The sequence below is a fragment of the Lagenorhynchus albirostris genome, chromosome 2 (assembly GCF_949774975.1).
Source record: "Lagenorhynchus albirostris chromosome 2, mLagAlb1.1, whole genome shotgun sequence".
In the NCBI taxonomy this organism is placed as follows: domain Eukaryota; kingdom Metazoa; phylum Chordata; class Mammalia; order Artiodactyla; family Delphinidae; genus Lagenorhynchus; species Lagenorhynchus albirostris.
The window spans coordinates 40467046-40491704 of record NC_083096.1 but is presented as its reverse complement, the minus strand read 5'-3'; the positions used below and the strand labels follow the sequence as shown (position 1 = coordinate 40491704).

Below are 24659 nucleotides of genomic sequence, written 5' to 3'. Positions count from 1 at the left end.
TGTGACTAGGTCGCTCTGCCACCCCACTGTTCTCCATCCCTCCATTCAGAGCACCTGTTATGGTGGGCAATTCTGTTCTTTTGCAGCTGGTTTATTGCTGGTCTCCTCTAGACAGCAGACCCACAGGGCAGGGCCAGGCCGGCCTCCTTCACCACTACAGACTCAGGATGTGGCACAGTGCCTGCCTCGTAGTAGAGCTCTGTGAGGGTTTGTCAGATGAATCAACTTAACAATATAAAATGGTTCTAGATGAGTTGTGATAAATTGATGGATGATGGAGCTACGAATTAGCGGTGTGTGTGGCATAACCAACTCTGAAAAGAATGCTGTGGAGGGCAATTACTCTCCTCTCCCACAAACCATTTCCAGATTGAGAAGACGGTGGGCAGGAGAATTGTTCTGCCCTCTGCGGCGTTTCTGCTGGGATTGTGGTCCTGTACACCCATGGGGATTAGGGCCTAACCCAGGCTTCTTCCTCGGCACAACTTTCATTCCTGACCCTCCGAAGGCACTGGGTTCATTGAGTGTTAGAGCTGGTGGGACCCCATAGATCTCAAAGATGCCTCCATGTCACAGTCACTGGGGTACATTTAAAAACCCCAATTTGTGGACCCTAAGCTAAGGAGCTTAAGTCCTGACTGTGCCGCATACTGTGTGAGCTTGGGGAAGTTACTTAATCTCTCTGTGCCTTGATGTCTTCACCTGTAAAATGGAAATAATCCCAACCTCAGAGAATTATTGTAAGGATCAAAGTCAACAATGTACCTAAAGCTCTTGGTGCAATGCCTGACTCAGTAAATACTGAATAAATGTGGCTATTATTGTAATGATTATCTCACCACTAGTTAGCGGCTGACGTGGGGCGAGCATCCAAGCCTCTTGATCCCGGATCTAGTGTTCTTTCCAACACGTCACTCTGAATGTGCACACGGCCTTCCCTCTGAGGCCAGGCTCACACTCGGCAAAGAGGACCTATGGCCGCTGCCCTGGGACCCTTTAGTCAAACTGAATGGAAGAGAGAACTGTACGTGAGAATGAAAGGCAGCTCTAACCCCTGGGGAACAGGCAGCTGGAGAACATGGGAGTTCAGCAGGCGGGTTTTGGGTCCTTTGGGAAGCCCTTTGGCTGCTCCTGTGAGCATTTCATTATGGAAATATTGGGAACCAAAAATAGATGTTCTTAAGGGGACCTTAATCCTCTGGGCTTTACAAAACAGCTGCTGGAGAGTTCCATGAACCAACCACCGAGGGGCACTACCGTTCCATGCAAGTGGTTGCTGGTGAGCCGGAACTGGTCAGAAGTTTCCCTGAAAATCCCAACACCTTTCCACAACCTCATTCCCGAGCCCGTCCCGCTCAGGATCCTGTGGCTCGGGTCCCCACAGATCACCAGTTCCTGGTCCTAGAGATACCTCTTCGCAGCTCAGCCCACTGCTCTCCTCCTCGGGGACCCTTAAGGGCCAGGACGGTTCTGGCATCTATTCTCCTGGCTTCTTCCCTCCACCCCACCCCCAGGACTAGCACAGCACTGGATACATAGCAGGCATGTGCTGGTTGGTAGATGGCCATGTGAAGTCCGATGTAATTGAGACGTTGTGGAAAGGAGGCTGCCTGCGCTTTGGGGGAACGGTGAGAGTGTGGAGTAATATGGATCAGAAAGAGGGTTAAGGCTGATGGTCAAGGGGAGGGTCACGGCTAAATGGGAAAGCAGGGTGAGGGGACTCCACCGGGGAGGCAACAGATGTATTTCAGAGATCTGGGTAATGAGAAACCGCTCCACGTCCAGGTCGAATCCTGACCTCAGGGTCCTGGGCGGCAGCACCAGGACATTATGGGGGTGATGAGCCCGAGCGGCCCAGCACTGCTCAGCTGACCTCCAGGTGGGCATTGCTGGCCCCAAGGCCATTGTAGTCTCTCTGTCTTTGGGGTGGTTTGCAGCTGCCACTATCAGGTGTGGGGCTCCCACAGGTGGGCTTGGATCCCACTGCCTCCTTCTGGGTGAGGCTCCAGGGCTCAGCACCTTGAACCTGTATCACACGTCCTTAGTCCAAAAGTCTCCCTCAAGAGACCCTCAAGGATTTTAGAGTCTCTGCCACGAGCCTAGCATATCGCATCCTAATTCCACCTGCCCAGAGGTTAGCCTCGCCTAGAAGACTTGATTTTCAGGTGCAGTATAATGAGGCAGAGTGGAAAGAACATAGGAGGGGAATAAGTCTTGTGTTGGAATCCCAGCTCTAGACCTGTTAGGTGTCAGAGGTGTGTTTTCCCTGAGACCAGTTTGTCAGCTGTAAAATGTTACTACCTCCTTGCAGAGGATCTGATGAAGGAGTAAATACCTAGGGCACAGGGCTCATGCCTGCAATCGTCCCTGACACAGCAGTGAACTTAGACAAGAGGTCCACAGAGCCCACAGCAACACTGACTAATGGCATGAGTGTGTAGACGGACAGGAAGCCAGGTCCAACTGGGAGGGGTGTGCAACAGAGTGGGCTTGCCTGGGTGGCAGTGACTGCAGCCCTGAAGGTGCAGTAAACTCAGTACCCCAGCAGGAAGGGAAGTGAGAGGAGAGCAGGAGTCTCGCTCAGGAATGGGGAGAAGCCAGCAGCAGCATGATTGACAGGTCACCCACCAGCCACCCACTACAGGCCCTGGGCGTCCACTTCCCAGACACCTCAGGGCCACACCCCAGACTCTGCCTCTAACCCTCCCCTCTCAGCTGCCGCTTCTCCCCTCTCTTGGTTCTGCTGGAGCCCGGCTTCCCTCAGGTGGTCTGTGGCTCACGCGGCTTCACCCTTTGCCAGTGCTTTTTTATTTTATTTTATTTTATTTATTTAAATATTTTAATTTGATTTTTGGCTGCGTTGGGTTTTCATTGTTGCACGCGGACTTTCTCTAGTTGCGGTGAGGGGGGCTACTCTTCGTTGTGGTGCGCGGGCTTCCCATTGCTGTGGCTTCTCTTTGTTGCAGAGCACGGGCTCTGGGCGCGTGGGCTTCAGTAGTTGTGGCACGCAGGCTCAGTTGTTGTGGCGCACGGGCTTAGTTGCTCCATGGCATGTGGGATCTTCCTGGACCAGGGCTCGAACCCATGTCTCCTACGTTGGCAGGCGGATTCTTAACCACTGCTCCACCAGGGAAGTCCCTACTGGTGCTTTTTTAGATCTCTTCCAGCACCCTCTGCAGCTCATGCCTCTGACTCCCATACCCCATGGGCCTCTAGAACCTCAGCCTGCGGGAGCCCCAAGTCCTCTAGTCACCCTGGAGGGGAGCTGGGGTGGTGCCGAGAGCAGGGTCACTGCAGGGCCTGGGCTGAGCCGGGCGGAAGCTTGGAACACGGAACAAGGCCGTGGGCCTGGCTGCAGGGTGGGCACTGAAGACCTGGGCAGAGACCCTGCGGGTGAGGCCTGGGACAAGCTCAGCACAATGGGCACCTGTGACATTAGGCCTCTGGCAGCAGGACAGAGTCTCCAGCTAGCAGCCTCCGAAGTGAGGCACTGGGCAGGGCGGGGCAGCCAGTGGAGGACCCCAGTGACCCCACAGGGTGGGGACGGGCCAGCAGCGCAGGGACTGACAGGGGTGGATAGTCTGGGCAGATGGGCAGCTCCTTTGGCCATTTTTTCCCTTTGGGCTTCAGAGCAGGTGGTCCCCAGAAAGCCCTGAGAGAAGAGGCAGCTCAGATGGGCCCTGCCCGGCCCAGACAGGACAGCAACAGTTGGGGCAGGGCTTCTTTCCTCCAGCCTGAAGGCTTCCCAGGACTGTCTGTGCTGGTTACCATCTACTGAGATGGTTGCCAGGGGAACCACTTACTATTTGTATATGTTCCCACATGACAAGGCTGTGCAAAGGCTCAGGCGTATTTGGTCCAGGAGAGATCCCAGAAGCAGCGATGCCCAGCGGGCTCTGGAGACCTTGGCCGGAGGGCAGGAGCGGTCGTGAGGCCCCAGGATTCAGACCTACATCCCTGAGTGTAGGGTGAGGCGGAGGGCTGCCAAGAAGAGGGTTGCCCTGGGTGTGGAAGCACCAATCCATTCACTCATTTATTCATTTCATCGAACACAGAAGGTGCTGGGCGGTGTGCTAGGTGGTGGAGAGAGCTGAGAACAGGGCAGGTGCCTCCCAGACTGGTGCAGAAAATTAAAACACAATTGCCTCCACAGGAGTATGCTGGGTACCTTCTTGGCAGAGAGAGATCCAGGAAAACTTCCTTGATGAGGTGATATGTAAGCCACGATAAGATTTTGCAGGTGATGTGGGCAAGGGGGAAGAGCATTCCAGGCAGAGGGAACAGGATGGGAGAGGGGCCAGCGGAGATTGTGAGGGAGACACCTCCTAGAACTGAAGTCACTTAACTTCTGGAGTGTGGGGTAGGGTGAAAGCTGGGCAGGGACCCAAACCATCAGGTACGGGCAGGGGTGGGCCAGGCTGCACCACAGTGGGTACCCCCAGGCACACCTGATCGTAGGCCTCTGGCAGCAGGACTGCAGTCCGGGCAATGCCCTGGGGGTAGAGGGGCCCGATTCCCCATTGCGCTTCGGACTCTGGGAGAATTTCCAGGGCTTCTGGGGAACCAGAGAGTCTGAGCTATTAGAGGTTTCATCAGGGCAGCTGGGTTACTGCTCATACTTCTGGGCTGAGCAACTAGACGAGAGAGAGAGAGAGAGAGAGAGAGAGAGAGAGAGAGACAGAGAGACAGAGAGACAGAGAGACAGAGAGACAGAACTGTAGCTGGTCACCCTGACTTCAACCCCAGCCTTTTGCCAAGGCCCCAGACAAACAACTAAATGTTTCTTCTCATCTGGGTCCGTGACCCTGCTGGGAAGTCCAAGAAGCCACCAGTCCTTGAGGTGAGGGTGGAATGGAGTGCAAGGGGGCGGGAAACAAGAAGGTGACACTGGCCGGTATCAGGAGTCTGCTCTCACATACATGCATACTGCATGTGTATTACATGCACATTACACACACAACCGAGCCTAACCCTAGCTCCAGCCTTGTGAAATGGGTATTTTGAACCCCCCCCCTTTAAAGGTTAGGAAACTGAGGCTCAGAGAAGCTAAATAACTTCTTCAGGATCATACAGGTAGAAAGTCATGAAACCAGGATTCAAACCAGGTCCGTCTGATGCTAAACCCTGTCTCTCTCTACAAGACAAATGTGATTTACTGCTATGTGTCAGGCACTGAGCTAAGTACTGCAAACCAAAAGACGAGATAGCATCTCTTCTCTGAGAATCTAATGAGATCATGTGGGAGGAATGACCGCAGATCGTGTTTTCCCAGAATGGTCCATTGCCCCTTGACTCTGGGCGGAACTCCGTGGCTGCCTCGGCGAGTAGAAGTGATGCTGCCTGGTGCCGAGGCCGGGTCATAAAAGGAGGCACAGCCCGGACCTCGCGCTGTGAGAAGTGACACGTGGAGAGAGCTGGAGCTCGGGCTGGCAGCCAGTCACCACGGGACCTGTGGGTCCCACTGCTCCCTCTCAGAGCTCCTGACACACACAGTCTCTGAGCACGAAGAATAGCTGTTTCACGCCACTAGATTCTGGGGGTGATTTGTAAGCCGTGGTCACTGGAACGAGAGCTTTGTGAACCATAAAGTGCTATACAAGTGTCAGATGTTATTAGTAAAACTGAGTTTGGTATAAGGGGATTGTGTTAGTGTCTTAGGAAGTAAACTTTGTCTTGACCAGGGTTCTCCCCCAAAGCAGAGACTGAGCAGGGGATCACATTTTGGAAGTGAGCCACGGGATCGGCCAGGTCAAGGGTGTGTATGGAGCTGATTCCTGCTGTGCCCAGCTGGGGCTCAGCATCTCCTGGGACCCCTGTAGAATGGGCCTCAGGGTGTGGGACTGGTGTACTGGCTCCAGCCCTGTTGGTGGAGGGTTGGTCCGGGGGGTTAAGGCCTTGCACTTGCCATTGGGAATGCCTCAGAATGGCTCAGAGTAGCTCACATGGGCAGAGGAGTCGAGGGAAGAGAGCTGAGTCTGTCACTGAGGGATGACACCACACGTGCTGGGCTGACCGTGAAATGGAGCATAAAAAATGAGCGACACATCGTGGTATCAAGGCAATGATTACATCTGATGTCCCGGACGGAGGCCTGCAGGACCAGCCTCTGCCTGGATAATTTCCCCACCGGTCGTGGGGCAGCCTGCCCGGCCTGCCTCTCCAGAGAAGCCTGGGCACCTCCAGGCCTGCTTGAGCAAGGGCTTCGTGGCTTGGAAGCCTCCAGGAGCTGACGGAGCCCCAGCAGGCCATGCTTGTTGGAGTCTGGGGCTTTGAGAAGCGGCCTTTTGAAGGAAGCCAGTGTAGAGGGTAAGGCTGCTTTATTCAGACCCTTAGTTTTTCTCCTGGAAGCTAAGGCAGTGGTGAGCAGACCCCCCTGGAGCAGATGCCTGAAGGTCATGAGGTGTCTGAGTCTGGAGGGCATCCATCCAGGCTGGGACCCGGGCAGGATGCCCTCTGCACGACCGTGTCTCTAGGAGCTGGCTTGCTGGTCAGGTCCCTCTGCCTGCTCTCCTGTTGACCAGTCAGCTCCATCGCTCTCCCCTCTGGGACGCTCAGTACTTAGTGGTGTGATCTTCCAAATGGAGAACGAGGCTCCCTGTTCCCAGGCCTTGTCTCCTGCCTTTAAACCTTTAAGTCTCTTCATCCCTGTTATGGGCAGGGAGCCGGCTCTGTTCCACCTGTCGGGGAGGGCTGGGCAGCTGCCCGCCAGGAGCACAGAGAGGGAGGGGTGAGTACCCTGGCTGCGGGAAACACGAGGCAGGAGGAGCTGGCTGTGCAGCGCCTGGGAGACGGCGGAGGAGATGCCCCTTGCAAGAGGAACTTAGATTTGGGGAAGGACTTAATGAATTACACCAATATCAACAACACTCCAATGTGCTGGGCACCTACCTTAGGCCAGAAATTGAGTGTCCCTTCTGAGAGGTTGAACTTGAACCTGTGTGGTTAAGAACCCAGCCCACAGGGCTTCCCTGGTGGCGCAGTGGTTGAGAGTCCGCCTGCCGAAGCAGGGGACATGTCCCCGTCTGGGAAGATCCCACATGCTGCAGAGTGGCTGGGCCCGTGAGCCATGGCCGCTGAGCCTGCGTGTTCGGAGCCTGTGCTCCGCAACGGGAGAGGCCACAACAGTGAGAGGCCTGCGTACCGCAGAAGAAAAAAAAAAAAAAAAAGAACCCAGCCCCCATCCACTCTCCCATCGCCTTCCCCTCACCTTCGCTTCTCCTGCGTAAAGGTCATAGCTCCTTTCTTCCTTCTTCCTTCCAAGGTGGTGCGTGACCTCCCCACTATGCCTGGGGTCCCCCGCTGGGAGGAGGCCTTACCTCAGCAGCTGGCGAGGCTGGTGCAGCTCTGTCCCTCAGGTCTGCTGAAGGGTTTCCTGGGATGCAGGACTTTCAGTGTAAAACCCAGCAAGTCGGCAAAGGTTGGCCAGCCTAGGTGAGTCTGTGCTTTCGTGTTTGGGGGAGACAATCTCATCAATAGGCAATTACAGCAAAGCGGGTGAGTGCTAAGCTACAGGGGACCTCAGAGGAAGGCTTCCTGGCAGAGGGGCATCCAAGCTGAGTCTTGCAAGGATATAAACCTTTAAACCAAAGAAGACATGACAGACAAAGGTGGGAGAAGGGGTAAATGGGGCAGCAGGCTTTGGGCTCCAGGGATCTCTGTGTTTTTCCTTAGGTCCCATAGACACCAATGATGCAAATCCCCCCACCAGCCTGCATTCCCCTCCCCTGAGCTGTACCTACCCTGAGTGGAGCCTGTTTGGGGTGCCCAGATTTGTGTGTGCTCTGTCCTGGCAAAGGCTGACTTGGAATCTCCAAATGAGAGACATTCTTATTCAGAGAAGACCCTTGCTGGGGTGTAGGAGGTGGTCTTTGAAGGGCAGGGCAGGGAACTGGGCAGAATTGACCCAGGAGTGGGGATCCTAAGACCCTGAGGGAAAAATGTGCGGTGATGGGGGCAAGGGGAGGAGAGGGGAGCAGGGGAAACAGTGGTCCTGGAAAGTTCCCAGGGACCTGAGTTTGGAGACCTTGCCCACCTTGCAGAGACGGGGCTCCAAGGAATGGAATCCTAGCCCATCCGTTGCTTGGTGATGTGGAAAGTGGGTGGTACATAAGTAAAAGTCATCTCTTGGGGGTTCCCAAGGACTTATAACCATTTGTATTCATTCATACATCACCTGTTTGGAGGCAAAATGTCCCAGTACAGACTACCTCGGCCACATGAACAACTTCCTGAATTCTAGGCCAAAGAGTCCTTCTGATAAATTCTAGACCCATTCCTCTGGGATGGCCAGCAAGCTCCCTGCTTCTGGAGTGGGACACAGGAGTTCACCATTAGTCTGGACACACCAAAGAGTAAAGCAAAGGTCAAATGTGGTCCTCCAAAAGGATCTGGATGAGTCCTCCCTGCGGTGACTGGTAAGGCATAAGTGGTGTTTCTCAAAGTACATCTGGGCCCAAGTGTATCACAGTCTCCTGGGGAGCTCATTACAAATGCAGTTCCCAGGCCATGTTCTAGAAATACTAAATCATAAGCCCTAGGGGTAGGACATAGGAATCAGCATTTTGAACAGTCACCCTAGGAAATTCTCCTGCTTAAAATTCTTCTATGTAAAAGGTCTCTCTTGGGGGTAGTTGCTGTTTGTTTAAATAAAAGACAAAGTTGTATGTCAAATTTATCTCTACCGTAAAATTTCCAGGATTTCTCAACCTTGGCACAATTGACATTTTGGACCAGGTAATTCTCTGCTGTGGGGACTGTCCTGCTCGTTGCAGGATGTTTAACAACATCCCTGGTGGTCCAGTGGCTAAGACTCCATGCTCCCAATGCAGGAGGCCCGGGTTCGATCCCTGGTTGGGGAACTAGATCCCACATGCCGCAACTAAAAGAAAGATCCTGCATGCCACAACTAAGATCTGGTGCAGCCAAAATAAATAAATATATGTTTTAAAAAGTCTTTAAAATAAAACAAAAACAACATCACCGGACACTAGATACCAGTAGCATCCTACAGTTTTAACAGCCAAAATTTAAAAAATAATAGCTCCAGACATTGCCAAAATTTAAAAAATAATAGCTCCAGACATTGCCAAATGTCCCTTAGAGGGAAGAATCCTACCCTCAAAAGGGATTTCCTTATGAAATCTGACCTGAGTCCAGCGTGTTGCATGTGCTTCACCATCTTTGGAATGACCTCCAGGGCAGGCTTTGCCCATACCGGACCCCGGCCCTCCTCACCACCTTCCAGCTGCAGAAGGGGCTGAAGCCAGTTCATACCGTCACTCTCCTGGTCGTGGTGTAATGCCAGGCCCTTTAATAGCTTTCTTTCCCATTCTCCGCCCCTCCACCTAATGCACCCCATTTCTGCCACATCTCTTGGATGCTCCTGCTGCCCGGCCCCCTCACAGGCCAGGGAGACAGAAAGCAGGCCAGCAGAGACAAGGGGTGCTGACGGGGCTCCAAGGAGAGGGCACGTGTGGAAGAATTGTCCTTTTGTGAAAACAGGAAGTTTATTTTGGCACTTATTCTGAAGTACACATGGTCATGGCAGAAAACTTGGCAAGTACAGAGCAATATAAAGAAGCAATAAAGGTCACTCGTAATTCCTCTGCCCCCATAGCATCCATGCTGACACCTAGGAGGTGTCCCCCCTCAGCGACTATTACCTCCCTGGCTGGTGTGCGGGCAGGATACCCAGGTGGGTAGGACAGTGGACCAAGGGCAATAAAGGGCATTCAGCGTTCCAGGTTAAACGTCTGCTTTATTCAGATCCGGTGACCAGAGGCCCCAGCAGCCTGTTTGGCAGGAGAGTTTGCATCTGAGTGTCTCCCTGCCTCACCCTCCCAAGAACGGTCTCCTGCAGATCAGAACTCGTCCTTTATGTCGAAATGTGGCTGGTCTTCAGGCTTGAAGTCCAGGTTGGGGCTGCCGTCCTCGTTGAGGATTCTTCGGGCTGTGTAGCCAACGATGGGATATTTGGCTTTGTACACTTTGGTGAAGACATCATCCAGGGATTCCAGCTCCTTGGATGTGAGCCCCGTCTTTGGGAGAAAAGCCCAAGAAATACAGGGGTAGGAATGAGTGACTCGTGCTTGCCACCGGCTTCTCGCCAGCCCCTACCCCGACTTTACTCGCCCCACGCCCCCTAATGCGAGGGAAAAAGTGTTTCAGAAAACAAATCGTGGACAAGTTTTTCGAGACAGCCCTGTGTGTGCGTGTGTGTTGCGGAGGTTACGTGTGGGGGGTGCAATGGCTGCACCGTGTTTGTGGTCTGACTGATGTAGGAATTAGACTCCAGAGAACCCCCAGCCTGGTCGGCGTCGGGGGGCGCTCTGCGGTCTGCAACCACCTCCTCCTGCGCGATTAAGCCCCCTGCCCTCTACACTCCTCCCCTTACAGATTTACACACCCTTCCCCCTCTCTATAGTTTCTTGATTTGTTTCTGTAACGTTGCAGCTTAAGAGTGTGACTCACCTGAGCACAACAGGGGGTGAATGCCAGCCTTTCTGCTGGGATTACTTAGACCCCGAAGTGGTTTTTGTTAATGCTATTTTCTCCTTCACAGAAATATGAGCACGGCGGAGACTCTGCTCTCCCACCCTGTTCCTCCCCTGAGCTACCGGTAGTGGCCTGGAAAGCGGGTCTCAGAGACTAACAGCAAAGCTATCAGAGGCTGGGGGGTGGCAGGTGCAGACTGTCAGGGGGATGGGGCAGCCAGGGCAGGCTGGAGCCAAACTCTGAAGATCAACTGAGTTTGATCTCAAGTTCACAAGAGTTCACACTTGACTCTGCAGGCAGTGGGGAGCCCCGGAACGTTTTTGAGCAGGAGGGGCACAGGCAGATATCTACTTTAAGAAAACAACTGGCTACCTCTGGAACAGTAAACAGACTAGTTAGGAAGCTTTGCTACTGCCCAGAGGTGGGGCGTGGGGAAGAAAAAAGGCCATGGCCAAGGAGGTGGGACACTTTGACAGAGGCTCATTATCTGGCTCACAGTGTCGTGGGTGAGGTCTGCAGGATCCAGGGACATCTTGGCCACCCCTCTGGTGGAGTCCTTCCCGGTCAAGGCGTTGTAGGGGGCTCCTCGTCCGTAAAACTCTGTAGTGGGGAGGAAGGAAGAAGATGTGAGTGCATGTGCACAGAGCAGCCAGGAGCCTGTACACGGCACGGGGTGGGGCTTCTGAGACCCCACCCCACCCCACCCAATCCTGCAAAGGCTCAGCTGAGGAGAGGGACATCAGTGAGGATGGGAAGTCCAATAAGCCGCCCCCAGCCTTCCCACTGGATTCCGCTAATTCAGAATATGGAATAAGTCACACATGCTGCGCTGAGAGGTGATTTTTTTTTTAATACAGAATGAAAATAATCCCTTAAAAATATTTAAAATGTAAACAAGAGGGACTTCCTACTGGTGGTGCAGTAGGTAAGACTCCACGCTCCCAATGCAGGGGGCCCAGGTTCCATCCCTGGTCAGAGAACTAGATCCCACATGCATGTTGCAACTAAGAGTTCACATGCCACAGGCGAGCCACAACTAAGGAGCCCGCCTGCTGCAATGAAGACCCAGTGCAACCAAATAAATAAATATTTTTAAAAAATGTAAACAAGAAAAGTGTTCTGTCTTCCTAAATGTTCATGGAAGCCAAGTCTACTTCCAAACATCTTTTGTTTGGTATCAGATAAACAATGAACCATTACAAGACTACTTCCACGATATCAGTTGTAGTTTCCATTACGGAAAACATGAGATGGCACTAAAACGTTCTATAATGTTCTAGGATCACGACTTTTTGCTAAGTAATACTTTTCCTCTCACTGCTTTATCTAGGGTAAATCATCCAGTTTGACTTTGACTCAATAGGCAACAGGCAGCCACGGAAGGCTTTTGAGCAGAGCATGACATCATTAGAAAAATACTGTTGAAGTACCTCACTGACAAAGATTGTGAACTCATTCTGGGGCGGGGGGGAAGGACCTGCCCAGCATTCCCTCCCTTCCCTCATACCTCCAGCACCCACTCAGGCTGCCACGCTCCCCAGAGGTAAGGATTCATAAAGCCAAGCCACTTACCCTTTCCAGAAGTGACATCGAACACCACCCCTTTGACTGCCATGTAGATGGGCTGATCTTCCTAGGAAGCAGGAGAGAAGCTGTGAGGAGACAAAGAGCCCAGCTCCACCAGTTCAAGTGAGTAAAATCTCTTCCCATCACAGCTGGTGCAGAGGGTGGCGGGTGAAGTTACAAGCCGGTCCTCAGGGAGCTCGCCCCACCTGCGCAATGTCATGCCCACTCACAAAAACCTGGAAAAGTCACGAAGCATCATGACAAGCCTATGGCAATACCTTTCCCAGGAACTGAAGCAGCTCCGTACAGATAAAAACTCAAAAGAATATTAAATGAATTACTTAAATCAGTCCATGGGACTTCCCCGGCGGTCCAGTGATTAAGACTCCACGCTCCCAATGCAGGGGGCATGGGTTCGATCCCTGTCTGGGGAACTAAGATCCCGCATGCCGCGTGGCATGTCCAGGAAGAAAAAAAAATTAAATCAATCCAAATTTCATCTTCATCAATGTACATACATGGGGGTAATCAGTGTAAATGATTTATTTTATATCAATATTTTGCTTCCTACAGGTAATATTATTTCATACAAACATTTTCATGTATTGAAATAACCAAAACAGCTGTCGCTTAAACAGTTCTATTTTATTTTAGTGATACTGTGTACCTGTTTGTGTAGCTATTCTATTTTGGATCATTTCCAATTCCTGAGAACTTTAAATGGCTGCATTACGAATATCTTTCTACAAGGTACTTTCTAATTTGTTGAGTTATCTCCTTGAGGCCTATTTCAATATACTGAATATAAGTAGATGAACAACAAAATCACTTTTTATGTTTTACCAGTTTGTCCTTCAAAAAGCCATTTAGGGTGCTAGAAATATGCAAGCAATACTGTTTCCTTGCAGTTCCTTGGCTTTTACACTTTATTTTTTCCTATAATCCTGGGTATACAAAAGGAAAGATAGAAAAAAATGTAATTCCCAAGCGACAGATAAGGACTCTGGAGGAATTTTAAGTTAAAATCAGAAGAGGCCTTGAAGATAATCTGTCTAACAGCTTCGTTTTACAAATGCACCTTCATCATCCAGGCTTGGGGAGATTATGAGACCTACCCAGAGTCACAGAGCAAATCAGAGGGAAAGCAGTTTCTGGAATCTGGAGCCCAGGAATCCAAAGCTCAGTCCCCTCTCTGGCCTGCCCCACCAGGGGGCACACAGCACGAGGACAGTGCACTTGCCTGGGACCAGGAGAGGGTGGGTGTCCTGGGAAATTCATTCAAAAGACCCAGGGCCACGAAGAAAGACACAGGGAGTGAGTGGGTTGGAGGTACCCAAATGTTAGGGAACCAGGGGAGTCACCCGCATCAGTGAGGCAGGGCCTTTATCTTTCCTCTGGGTTTTGGGCTTGCTTGGCCATCTGGCCTTCCTCCCTACCTGTGGCCAAGCAGGGCCAGGAGAGAGTGCCACGTGAGCTACCATGACAAAGGGATACCAGAGCAGTGTGGCAGAGGAAGGAGGGCCTCTTCCACACCTGGGAGAGCCCTGGAGCCTGGGTGCAGGCAGGAAGGCGGGAACTCCTGGGCCTCCAGCACCCCAGACCCTGCAACACAGGCTGGGGACAGAGCAGAAGTTCCTCACCGGTGACTCTTCTTGAAAAGGACTACAGACGTTTTCTTCTGCAGAAATACCTGGGCCCTCCAGTGGTCTAAGGCCATGTTTTTCTAACTGCAGTTGGCATTGGTAACATTAGTGGGTCATGGAATCAATTTAGTGATTTATCAATAGGCTTAAAAAAAATGAAATAGGAAAAACAAAGTTCAAAATAGAGCAGAAACTAGAAAACATTAGAGTGCTTCACACATAGTAAGAATGAGCATAGTTTCACGGCACTTTTGTTTCAGTTGTGTGTGTGTGTACACCAGGGTAGGATGCAAAATACATTTAACACAGCCAAAACGTCTGCAAGCCGTCATTTTATTGTATAATTAGAGAGGGTGGTTTCACCTCTTTACTCACCTGCCTCTATCCAACAGCCTTCACTGTCTGTATATTCTTTATTGTCTGTCCAGAATGATTCTTTCAGAAGAAGTACAAGTCCTACTCTTCACTACTTTTTTTTTTTTTTTTTTTTTTTTTTGCCATACGCGGGCCTCTCACTGTTGTGGCCTCTCCCGTTGCATAGCACAGGCTCCGGACGCGCAGGCTCAGCGGCCCTGGCTCACGGGCCCAGCCGCTCCGTGGCATGTGGGATCTTCCCGGACCGGGGCACGACCCCGTATCCCCTGCATCGGCAGGCAGACTCTCAACCACTGCGCCACCAGGGAAGCCCTACTCTTCACTATTAAGTTTTAGAAAAGCAGAAAACAAATGTCACCCCATCCCCCCTTAGTACAGATTCCAGGGAGAGCTGGTGAGTGAGCACAGACAAATTCCATTTACAAAGAATAACCCTAAAGCCTAGAGGGGCCTTGGGTAAGCTCAGGGTCCAGGGTTGCCCTAAATAAACTCAGAAGGTAAACAACATTTCTGGTCATGCTTGCCCTCTGATACCTTCTTCTTAGCTGAACCAATATACCCCCGAAAAGGTCACTGCCTGGAGTGATGGAAAGGGAGGCTCTTGGGGGTTCATTTCATTTGTACAAACTGGAGAAAGCACAGCCTGGTCCACCTCTTTTACTCACTAGCTGTGTAACCTTGGGCAAGTTACTCAACCGCCCTATGGCTCCTTCCTCACCTGAAAAATGAGATGACGCTAATAGCTCCTTCCTCACGGGTCATCATTAAATGATTTAATGCTTTAAAGTGGTTAGGACGGTGCTTGGCAGAGTTGGTGCTATATTAAGTGTTTGTTAAATACAGACATCTGGTCCCAGGCCCGGAAGTCATGCTGGGGGTATGGGGGCAGGCGGCCCTCCCCTCCCTGCATTTGGTATCCTACGGTGCAAGTAAGGCAGAAAACATATTTTCTGAGCATAGCAAAAGTCAGTTTTGCCCTTGGAGGGTGGAGGATGACATTTGCTCGGGACCAAAGAGAACCCTCGAAGTCACCCCAGCCGCCCTACTCCAAAGCTAACTGCTTCATGACATCTGCTTTCCTTAATAAACCAATCCTCCCCTGCCTTTTTCCTCCATCGCTAAGGCAGGGGAAAATAACATTCACGTGCCAGTGACTCGTCTCCGTTGGGGAAAATTCTGCAGATTCCAGCGTCTGACATACAGGTTAGAATGCCAGCAGCAAAGAAGGGATATATACACCTCTCCCCGCCAGTCCTGCCACACATTTATTTCCCGAGGGAGAACGATGACCAAACTCACGAATGGCTTGTGATTTATGCTGTTTTTCTATTCTAAAAGCTCGATGTGAGGGTAAGTCATACAAGAATATTATTTTGCTCATGTTGCCTGGGCTGGGCCCTCAGCCACTCATGCTGGTTACTAGAGGCTTATAATTCAGGACAATTAATATATTTCAGGTGTGATCAAAGGGAGGGCAGAGAAATTCATATTTACTGAGATTCCACTGTGCTAGGTTCTCTCCATATGTTATACATGTTTACTTATACTAACGGATGTCACTTAGGTCAATTTTTACAATGACCTTCTGAAAAAGGTATTACTATACCTGTTTTGTAGATGGAGAAACAGGCTTAGAGTTTAAATAACTTGCCAACAGTTTCTCTGCTGGTAAATAAATAGCCAGAATTCAGACTCACACCTGTTTGATTCTAAAGCCCTTCCGCGACATTCGTCCTTGTCGAAAACTTGAATGCCAGTCTTTGACCTATATAATTTGTAAACAGTGAAGCCCTGCTAAAAGAACCGCTGATGTGACATGGCGAAAGCTGCCAATGAAAACATGTGATCAATCTCTCTAGTTATAAGGGCAGCTGAAGAAATCAGGGTCCACAGGAAGGCCCTCTGGACACATGTGACCTTTCTCAACCTACGTTCATTTTTGTTCAACATGCTTACTCTGTGATCTGTGTGTTATCTACAGGAAAGGTCCCTGAAATGACCTCCTCTTTGCAAGCCTTACTAGGATTACTGGGAGAATGGGCTTTGAAGAGGCACCAGGGAGGCCGGATTTCAGCAGGTATTCCAAGAGGACTAATTCATGCCGGAAGCACACGTGTAGCTATCTTCACACTCCCACGTGGGAATGATTCAGGGAGTCACACTGTGGATCACTCTGACAACGTAAACTGCCCGAAAGGGATAAAGGAGCACAGGGCCTCGTGCAGTAGATCCAGAACACAGTAGGTTCGGTGAAAGACACCAGCAGCCGGGACCCCTGTCTTTCGTGATTTCCAATCTGAAGCGTCCCCTGAAGATACTAGGCAGCTTCCTGTCGGGGTGCGGGAGCTCTCACCACAAACCAGGCAGCAGAATGTGGAACAGGTGGGTCTGCCTTGGCTCTCGTCCAAAAGGATTATAACAGAAATGAGAATTCATAGCTAGTTGTTTCAGAACGACTTGTTATACAAGGTCCACAATCCCATAGCAGAAACCCTTGGGGGTCAGATGTGTTTTAGAATTCAGAGTTTGTCAGATTTTAGAAAGGTGTTATGGGGCACATGCCAGAACACCTACTGGGGTCTGAGGCAGCACCCCATCGTCATCTCTATCAATATTTCCACAGTAAAGCATAAACATGGATATTCACACTAAGTAGGATAAATAAAGACTATAAATAGACTCATGTAGCTCCAACAAGGTTCCATCACCAAAGGAGTTCAGATCAGGCAGGGTTTTGCTGTCAAATGACGTAAAAAAGAAAAAACCTTCTGGGACTTCCCTGGCGGTCCAGTGATTAAGAATCTGCGCTCCCAATGCAGGGGGCACGGGTTCGATCCCTTGTTGGGGAACTAAGAACCGGCCTGATGCACAGCGGCGCGGCCAAAAACAAAAAACCTTCTGCTTTTCAGAGCTTATCTGATTTCTGAATTGCATAAGAGGATTATGGGCCTGTTATAGTGCCTCTTGTTTGTATCTTTAATAGTAAGCTAATAAAAATAATAGCAGCTAAGATTGATTAAGGCTTACTATGCTAAGACTACACTAGGCCTACTACGCTATGCACTTTGCATATCGCCATCTCATTTAATCCTCACAAAACCCCTATGTAGAGTAGGAACTCTTATCCTGTAGCCATTATCACAGTCAGTTTTATGTGTCAATTTGGATAGGCAACAGTATCCAGTTATTCAGCACTTATCTAGGTATTGCTGTGGAGGTATTTTGTGGATGTGATTAATATCTACAATCAGTTGACTTTGTGTAAAGGAGATTATCCTGGATAATCTAGGTGAGCCATCAGTTGAAAGGCCTTAAGAACAGAATTCAGGTTTCCCCGAGGAAGAAGAAATTCCACCTGTGGGCTGCAGCATTGCTCCTGCCAAGGGTTTCCGGCCTGCCCTTCCTGACAGCCTGCCCTATGCATTTCACACTTACCTAGCCAGTCTGCATGATCACATGAACCAATTCTTGCAATAAAAACATACCCACATATATATTTTTTTCACTGGTTCTGTTTCTGGTGGAACCCTGACTGATAACAAGTACCACCGATGAAAATAGAAAATTGAGACTCCAAGAGGTTTAGCTATTTGCCCAAAGGGACTCAAACCCAGATATGATTCAAAGGCATAACGCTCTAACTATACTATTTGTATAATGTATTATACAAACGGTAACACTTCTGAGAGTGAAAGGTGGTGCTATTAATAATTATCCCAGGGCTTCCCTGGTGGTGCAGTAGTTGAGAGTCCGCCTGCCGATGCAGGGGACACAGGTTCGTGCCCCGGTCCGGGAAGATCCCACATGCCACAGAGCGGCTGGACCCGTGAGCCATGGCCACTGAGCCTGCGCGTCCGGAGCCTGTGCTCCGCAATGGGAGAGGCCACAACAGTGAGAGGCACGTGTACCGCAAAAAATAATAATAATGATAATTATCCCAGGAAAATAGGCATAAACCAGAACCATCTAGGGCACACCTCAGCACAGGGCAGCTCTAACCAGCTGCGCTCAACTGCCTCTCTCCTCTCTTACTCTCTCTGCCTGCAGACATCCTCTGGGCGCCACACCCCAAACAATTCTTTCCTTAACCCGCTTCCATCTCAAGCCTCCCTCTCTCCTTCTGGCAGTTGAGTATCAATCAATAATATCAGCATAGAAAAGCCAAGGGTCTTTTCTCAGTCCTCATCCTGAACCCTGGGCATGGTTGCTGCATGCAGTCTCCACTAGGAATTCTCTCTTCCCTTGGACTCTGTGCTGGGGGTCCCCAAGATTACCCCCCCATTTGGAGATTCACGAGTACTCATGGAACTTAGCATATAATTGTACTCAGAGCTATGTTTTATTACAGTGATGTAGTAAGGGTCATAGGGGAAAGGACACAGATAGAGTCTAGAGGAATCTATGTACCTGTGGACTTCCTTACACTGTCTGCCTCCCACGAGGGGCCACACAGAGCACATTCTTTCCCTGGCAACAAAATGCAGCAACACGTGTGCAATGTTTTTGCCCAGGGAAGCCCATGAGAGACTCAGAGCCCAATGTTTTTACTGGGGACCGGCCATGCAGGCCCTCTCTGCCTAGCAGTGTTCAACATGAATGCACAGTTTCTACGAAGAGCCCAGACTGAGCCACCTTTATCTGTTAGGGAAATGCAGAACACCCTGGAAATCCAGACATCAGCCAAGGCCTTTCTAAGGACTGAGGGCCTGTTATGTTAACTCTTTTCTGCACAGGTTCCCTAACCCAGTACCATCTGGTTCCCTGCTGCTCCAAAAGATGGTGTCCCTTAACATCCAGTCACATACCTGTCTCCCTCCTTCTGTGTTCTCAATGACTCAGGCTTCTAACCAACCTCTCTTTACAGCGATGCCCAAACTAGCACCACTGCCTAAGGGCCAGGTTTCTAAATCCCCCTGGAGAAACTAGTCCAGCTAAGGCTACTTAACTTGGGGGTTAGGGAGCCCACACCAGAGTGTTTTAACAAGAGAATATTAGGTTCCTTCCTTGTTCTACCACTAACTGGTGGCATGCCTCAGTTTCCTCACCTGTAAAAGCAGGAGGTTGATTCCTATCAACTCTGAAATGCTGTAATTCCCTGATTTCCCCACCAAACTGTTCCCCCCACCTCCTGATCCAATATCAGCTCCATGGCCCTTCCCATGTGCAGCATCCTGTTCCCACCCTCCAGGGCCATCGCACTGGGCCCCAACAACCCGAATGGTCAGATGGCTGTGAGGAATATCCTAGACACGTCCAGACTGCTGACCGATGTGGACTGAAGTGGGTGCGTCTGGGGTTGGGGGTCGTCTTTGTCTCTAACCTCCGATCTCCCCCCCTGTCCTCTCCCCCAGCTCTGGCTCAGCCTCAAGAGCACAGCCATTAAGAGCCAGTGTGAGGAGTCAGCTGCAGAGGGGCACGGTAAATGAGGAAGGCAAAGTGCAGGGAAAGTTTGGATCAACCATGGACCTGCCCCCATTCCCGCCTAACCCGGGGAGCAGGCCTTGCTTCCCTCTCTCCCTCTCCCCCCACTCCCCCCAGGAGCGGGCAGAAGTGTGTGCCCGCAGCTGATGCTTACATTGAAAACAAAAAAGTTCTGAGGTTCGTGTACAGACCACCAGCCAAAAGTCTCTAGGAAACAGCTCTCGGGAAGAGAGGGCGAAGCGCGGGGTGGGGTGCTCTGGCTGGGGAAGGCGGAAGCAGGGAGCCCCGAGTGCTGGGGACTCCCGCCTTGTCCCCAGGCGGCGATCCAGGCCTGGAGAGAGGAGCCCGGCAGGCTTCGCGCCCAGCTCGGAGACGGGGCTCCGGGAGGGGGCGCCCGCCGAGGCCCGCGCCTCTCCCCGAGGCCTCCCCTCGGCGCCGCGGCTTCCTGGGATCCCCGCCTCCCTCTCCGCGAGGCCGGACTCGGCCCGGTCCCTGGGCCGGCGCTTCCCCGCTCACCTCCTCCCCGCCGTAGCGGGCCAGCTCCTCCTCCGTGAAGAGCCGCACCGGAGGACCCCGCTCGGCAGGGCGCGGCGCCTGCCCGGCCCCGGCTGCGAGGAGCCCCGCGGCCAGCGCCAGGACCAGGGCCAGCGCGGCCAGCCACCGCAGCCGCCGCCCGGGCGCGGGGCCTGTCATGGTGAGCCCACCGAATCGGGCCTGGGGCGGCCCCGGAACCCCACCCCGCGCGCGCCCGCCCGGCGCCCGGAGGCCCCGGAGCCGGGAACCAGGAGCCGGACTCCGCGCCTTCCACGCGCTGCGGGACGTGCTCGGCCGCTGGGACGCCGAAGCCGGAAACTTGGAGCTAGGATTCTGGGGGCTCCCGACTCCAGACTGCGCACTGAAAGTTGCGCCAAACAGTGGCGTCTGTTACAGCAGTTCCTTGATTAGGTACAGAGTTGACACAGCCAACATTCCAGCACCTAGGAAGAGAGATTTACAACCTAGGACCCCAACTTTATTAATTCACTTTTACTTTTGGCTGATTTTTTTTTCTTCCCAGTTGTGTTTAAATTTCGAGTCCCCAAAGGATTTTTGCAGAGGGTAGGGCACAAGACATGCACTGAAATAATTATAGCTAACATTTGTGCAAGGATTTCTTCACTGATTTATTCAGCAAATACTTTTTGAGGGCCTCCATGTACCAGGTCACTGGAGGCACATCGCTGAACAAGACAGATCCACGCCCCATGGAGCTTACATTCTATGGGCGAAATAGACAAACACGATACATAAGTAGTATGTTAGATGGTGAGGAATGCTAGGGAGAAAAATAAAGTGGGCAAAGGGATAGGGAGCATTGGGAGTTGCAATTTTAAATAGGCTGACCAGGGAAGGCCCCAATGAGAAGGCAGTATTTGTATGAACATCTACAGGAGGTGAGGGAGGTAACCTGGGGGAGGACAATCCCTGCAGAGGGAAAACTGCTTAAATGCTGAGGAAGGATAGTGCCCGGCTTGTTGGAGGAACAGCGAGGAGGGAAGAGGGGTAGGAGGGGAGGTCAAGGACTGAAGTAGGGAGCTACTGTTATAATCCAGGTGAGAGATGAAGATGGTTTGGCCCCAGGTGGTAGCAAGGGACGTGGTGAGAAGTGGGTGGATCACGGATTTGTTCTGAAGGTGTAGCTGGCAGGATTTGCTGACAGACAAGACATGGGGTCTGAGAGACAGAGAGGAACCAAGGATGACCCTGAGGGTTTTGGCCTGGGCACCTGGAAGGATGGGGTTGCCACTTACTGAGATAAGGAGAGATGGTAGGAGCAGGTCTTGGGGAAGATCAAGATCAGGCTTGTTCAGTTTGAGAACACTTAGATAGCCAAGTGGAAGGATCAGGTAGACAGTTGGCTATATGAGTCTGGAATTGGAGGAAGAGTTCCAGGCTAGAGATATAAATTTTGGAATCCTTGGCATATAGGTTTCATTTAAAGCCACAGAATGGATGAGATTGTCAAGGAGCGGCACGTGGATCGGAAGGAGGGAGGACCAAGGACTGAGTTCTTGGGGTTTGCCAAGATTTTGTGGTTGGGAGAACCGGCCACCAAAGATAGGCTTGCTGTGTGCCAAGCACTTTTACGTGTATTATCTCATTTAATCCTCACTGTAGCTCTAGGAAGTAAGAAATATTATCACCCATTTTACAGATGATGAAGCTGAAGTACACAGACCTTAAGTGCCTTGCTCAAGGTCACACAGTAGGTGGCAGAGCCAAGACTCGAGCACACGCCCTGTGTCCCAGAGCCCCTGACCGCCAGGCTACACCTCCTCTCAGTGAATGCACCTTCTCATCCATGTACTTCAACAGAATGGGCTTCTACTGCAGAGCAGCCTAAACAGGGTCTGTCCACAAATCGTCTGAATCTTAATTTCCACATCAGTAACGTACCAGCCTGCCTCCTGGATAGGGCTGTGTCAAAAGTAAAAATGGTATGGATGTGAAAAGCTGTGTAAGCTGTGCCGTATCCACATTACACCACGTCACAGGGTTTCCAGATTAGAAGAGGCTCTTCTAAACCCTTAGAATATCACCCTCTTCCTGAGGCATCCTGTTCCTTGGCATACAGGGTGCTGCTTCTCTGCTTGAGCCCTTTCTCTCCCTGCAGCTGGATTTGTTAGGAACTGCTCTGAGCCAAAAGAAACTCCCTATAATTTCTACTGATCAGATCTAGCTTCCTCGTCCCTGAGACACTGAGTGTGAGTCTATAATTTAATAGCGTGCTCATATGCCCTTGGATTTCTCCAGGCATCCCCCTGATTGCCCTTCCCTACTTGAACCCAGCTTCATTTTTCCAAATGAATCAGTAAGTTATCTGCAAGGAAAACAGAAACTAATCTAAGTAAAACAGAATGGCTGTAATGCAGGGAGTTGGTTACATAGGTGATGCAAGAGGCTGAGAAGCAACCCCGAGGGAGCCCAGAGATTAGCAAAGCAGGAAGATTGGCAACATCCTGGTGTTTTTAGAGTTTAGGAGCCTGGGTCACCTAACCGAAGCTACAACCACCAAAAAACCTTTGCATCAGGGACTAGAGCTATGGAAGGGAAGCTGCCAGGGGCAGAGAGCAAGGGAAGGAAAAACCTTGGCTTCCCCCTTGCGCAGATCCCCTCCAGTCTCCGAGCAGTGCTTCGACTGAACCCAGTGGAAACCCAGCCTTCAGGGCCAGCCCCGGTAACCGAGAGCTGAGCAGGAGAGGTGAGAATGGGATCTGAGAGCAAACAAGCCCAGGATCAGCACAACCCAGTCTCCAGGATCTGGCCTCTGCCTGCCCCTCTGACTCTGTCTCCTAAGTGCCCCTCCATCGGTCCCCTCCAGCCACATTGCCTTCTGCTTGGGTCCCAGCCTGGGCCTCTGTACTGTACCAGTGCCCTCTTCCTGGGGTGCAGGTCATCATGGGCCTGGGGTGCAGGTCGTCATGACCCTCTTGTCACTCAGGTCTCAACTCACAAGTAACTACCATCTTGAGGCCTCTCTTGACTCCCCACAATCAGCACCTCCCTCCACAGCTGCCCTATCACGTGCTATCACATGGTCCCTTTTCCTTTCTTTAGAGCTCTTGTCACTATGTGAAATTATTTTGTTCGTTTATTTACTAAACTACTCGTTGAGTACCAGTAACTGCCAGGCGCTGTTGGAGGCACTGGGATATAGCAATGAACAAGACACATAAGCACCCTGCCTTCACGGACCTTATATTCTAGTGCAGGGAGACTGAAAATGAAAGTCAGAAGGTGGTACACGCTAGGGAGAAATATAAAGCAGTGTAGGGGCACGAGCTGGCAATGGTGTTTGCAGGGTGCTTCAGAGGAGGCATTGCTGATAAGGTGATGTTGCGAGAAAGACCTGTAGATGGTGAGGAAGTGAGTGGCCTACAGCTTCATCACTGCAATCTCTGCTTCTGTCATCACAGGGCATTTACCCTGTGTGTCTACCTTCCTATCGTTTTCCATCTTCCTGTAAATTCACAGGTTATAACAGGCGAAGGGATCACATTGCTTAGTGTGACCTCAACTAATGACATCTGCCACAATTCTATTTCCAAGGAAAGTCACATTCTGAGGTACCAGGGGTTGGGACTTCAACGTATCTTTTTGGGGAACGCAATTCAACCCATAACGGGAATCCTCAGGATGTAGATGGTAATTCAAGCCATGAGACTAGAGGAGACCACTTTATTAGTCCCTAGGGAGTGAGTAGAAAGATCAGAGACCTAGCTTGAGGAAGGCGACCCTGTAGAGTTGAGGGGATGAGGAGAAACCAGCAAAGGAGACTGGAGAAGGAGGAGCAAGTGACGTGGGAAGCAAAGTGGGAGCGTGTGGTGTCCTGAAGCCAGGGGAGGAAAGTGTACAAGGAAGAGGGAGGATGACCTGAGTCCAGTACTGCTGATAGATCGAGAGGAGGATAGGGAAATGGCCATCTGATTTGACAACGCAGAGGTCATTTGTAACCTTAATAAGCACCGTTTCAGTGGAGTGGAGAACATAAAAGCCTGATTGGTGTGTGCTCATGTGGAAATGGGAGGAAAGGACTTGGGGACAGCAAGTACAGAAAATTCTATTAACGTGTTCAAGGTCTGTTTCTCGACTCTAGCATGGAAGAGTCACAAGAGCAAGGACCTTGGAGTACCCTATTCATGTCTATATCCCAGTGCCTGGCACACTGTATTTGTTAAACCATGTCAGGTATTGTATTTGTCAGTATCTCCTTCAAATGTGGGAGCCCATAATTTTCCAGTTTGCTCATACCAACAAAGAGTAGAGAGAAATGATAGGGCTGGACTAGATTTCTCTGGTTCCTTCTAGTTCGAAATTTCTATGATTGTGTGACTTGTTCTATCAACCTCCCTTGTAGTAAAGCAGTAAGTAATTCAATGAGTTGTTTGTTGTTGTTTATTTGTTTTGGTAAGCAACTGTTAACTGAAATGGATGCAATAAGTGTTCCATTCATAAATTTAACAAACATTTGCTGAATGCCTACAATGTGTTAGGTGCTATATATATTGTCCCATTTAATAGATGTGAGAGCAGAGGGTCTGGGCTGGGGTAGGGTGGTCAGAAGAGGTGGTGGAGGCCTCCCAGTACTAACACTCTGAAGGTCCAGGCTGCTCTGATGTG

At 51.0% G+C, this 24659-nt stretch overlaps 1 protein-coding gene and 2 long non-coding RNA genes across 3 annotated transcripts; 2 read left to right on the top strand and 1 right to left on the bottom strand.

The window, feature by feature from the left end:
* The first annotated feature begins 1380 nt into the window (after positions 1 to 1380).
* Positions 1381 to 9011, top strand: LOC132509707 (uncharacterized). Its single transcript, XR_009537110.1, has 3 exons — positions 1381 to 1628; positions 7262 to 7431; positions 8203 to 9011. It is a non-coding gene; the product is annotated as an uncharacterized LOC132509707 (long non-coding RNA).
* LOC132509713 (uncharacterized) lies at positions 3258 to 5632 on the top strand. The gene is made up of 3 exons (XR_009537112.1): positions 3258 to 3393; positions 4154 to 4240; positions 5273 to 5632. It is a non-coding gene; the product is annotated as an uncharacterized LOC132509713 (long non-coding RNA).
* A 726-nt stretch (positions 9012 to 9737) lies between the features above and the next one.
* NENF (neudesin neurotrophic factor) lies at positions 9738 to 20207 on the bottom strand. Its single transcript, XM_060131039.1, has 4 exons — positions 20016 to 20207; positions 12067 to 12127; positions 10991 to 11094; positions 9738 to 10037 (listed from the first exon to the last, which is right to left on the bottom strand). Exons 1-4 carry the CDS (start codon positions 20190 to 20192, stop codon positions 9861 to 9863), a joined length of 519 nt encoding a protein of 172 aa, XP_059987022.1. The 5' UTR covers positions 20193 to 20207; the 3' UTR covers positions 9738 to 9860.
* Positions 20208 to 24659: the final 4452 nt, after the last annotated feature.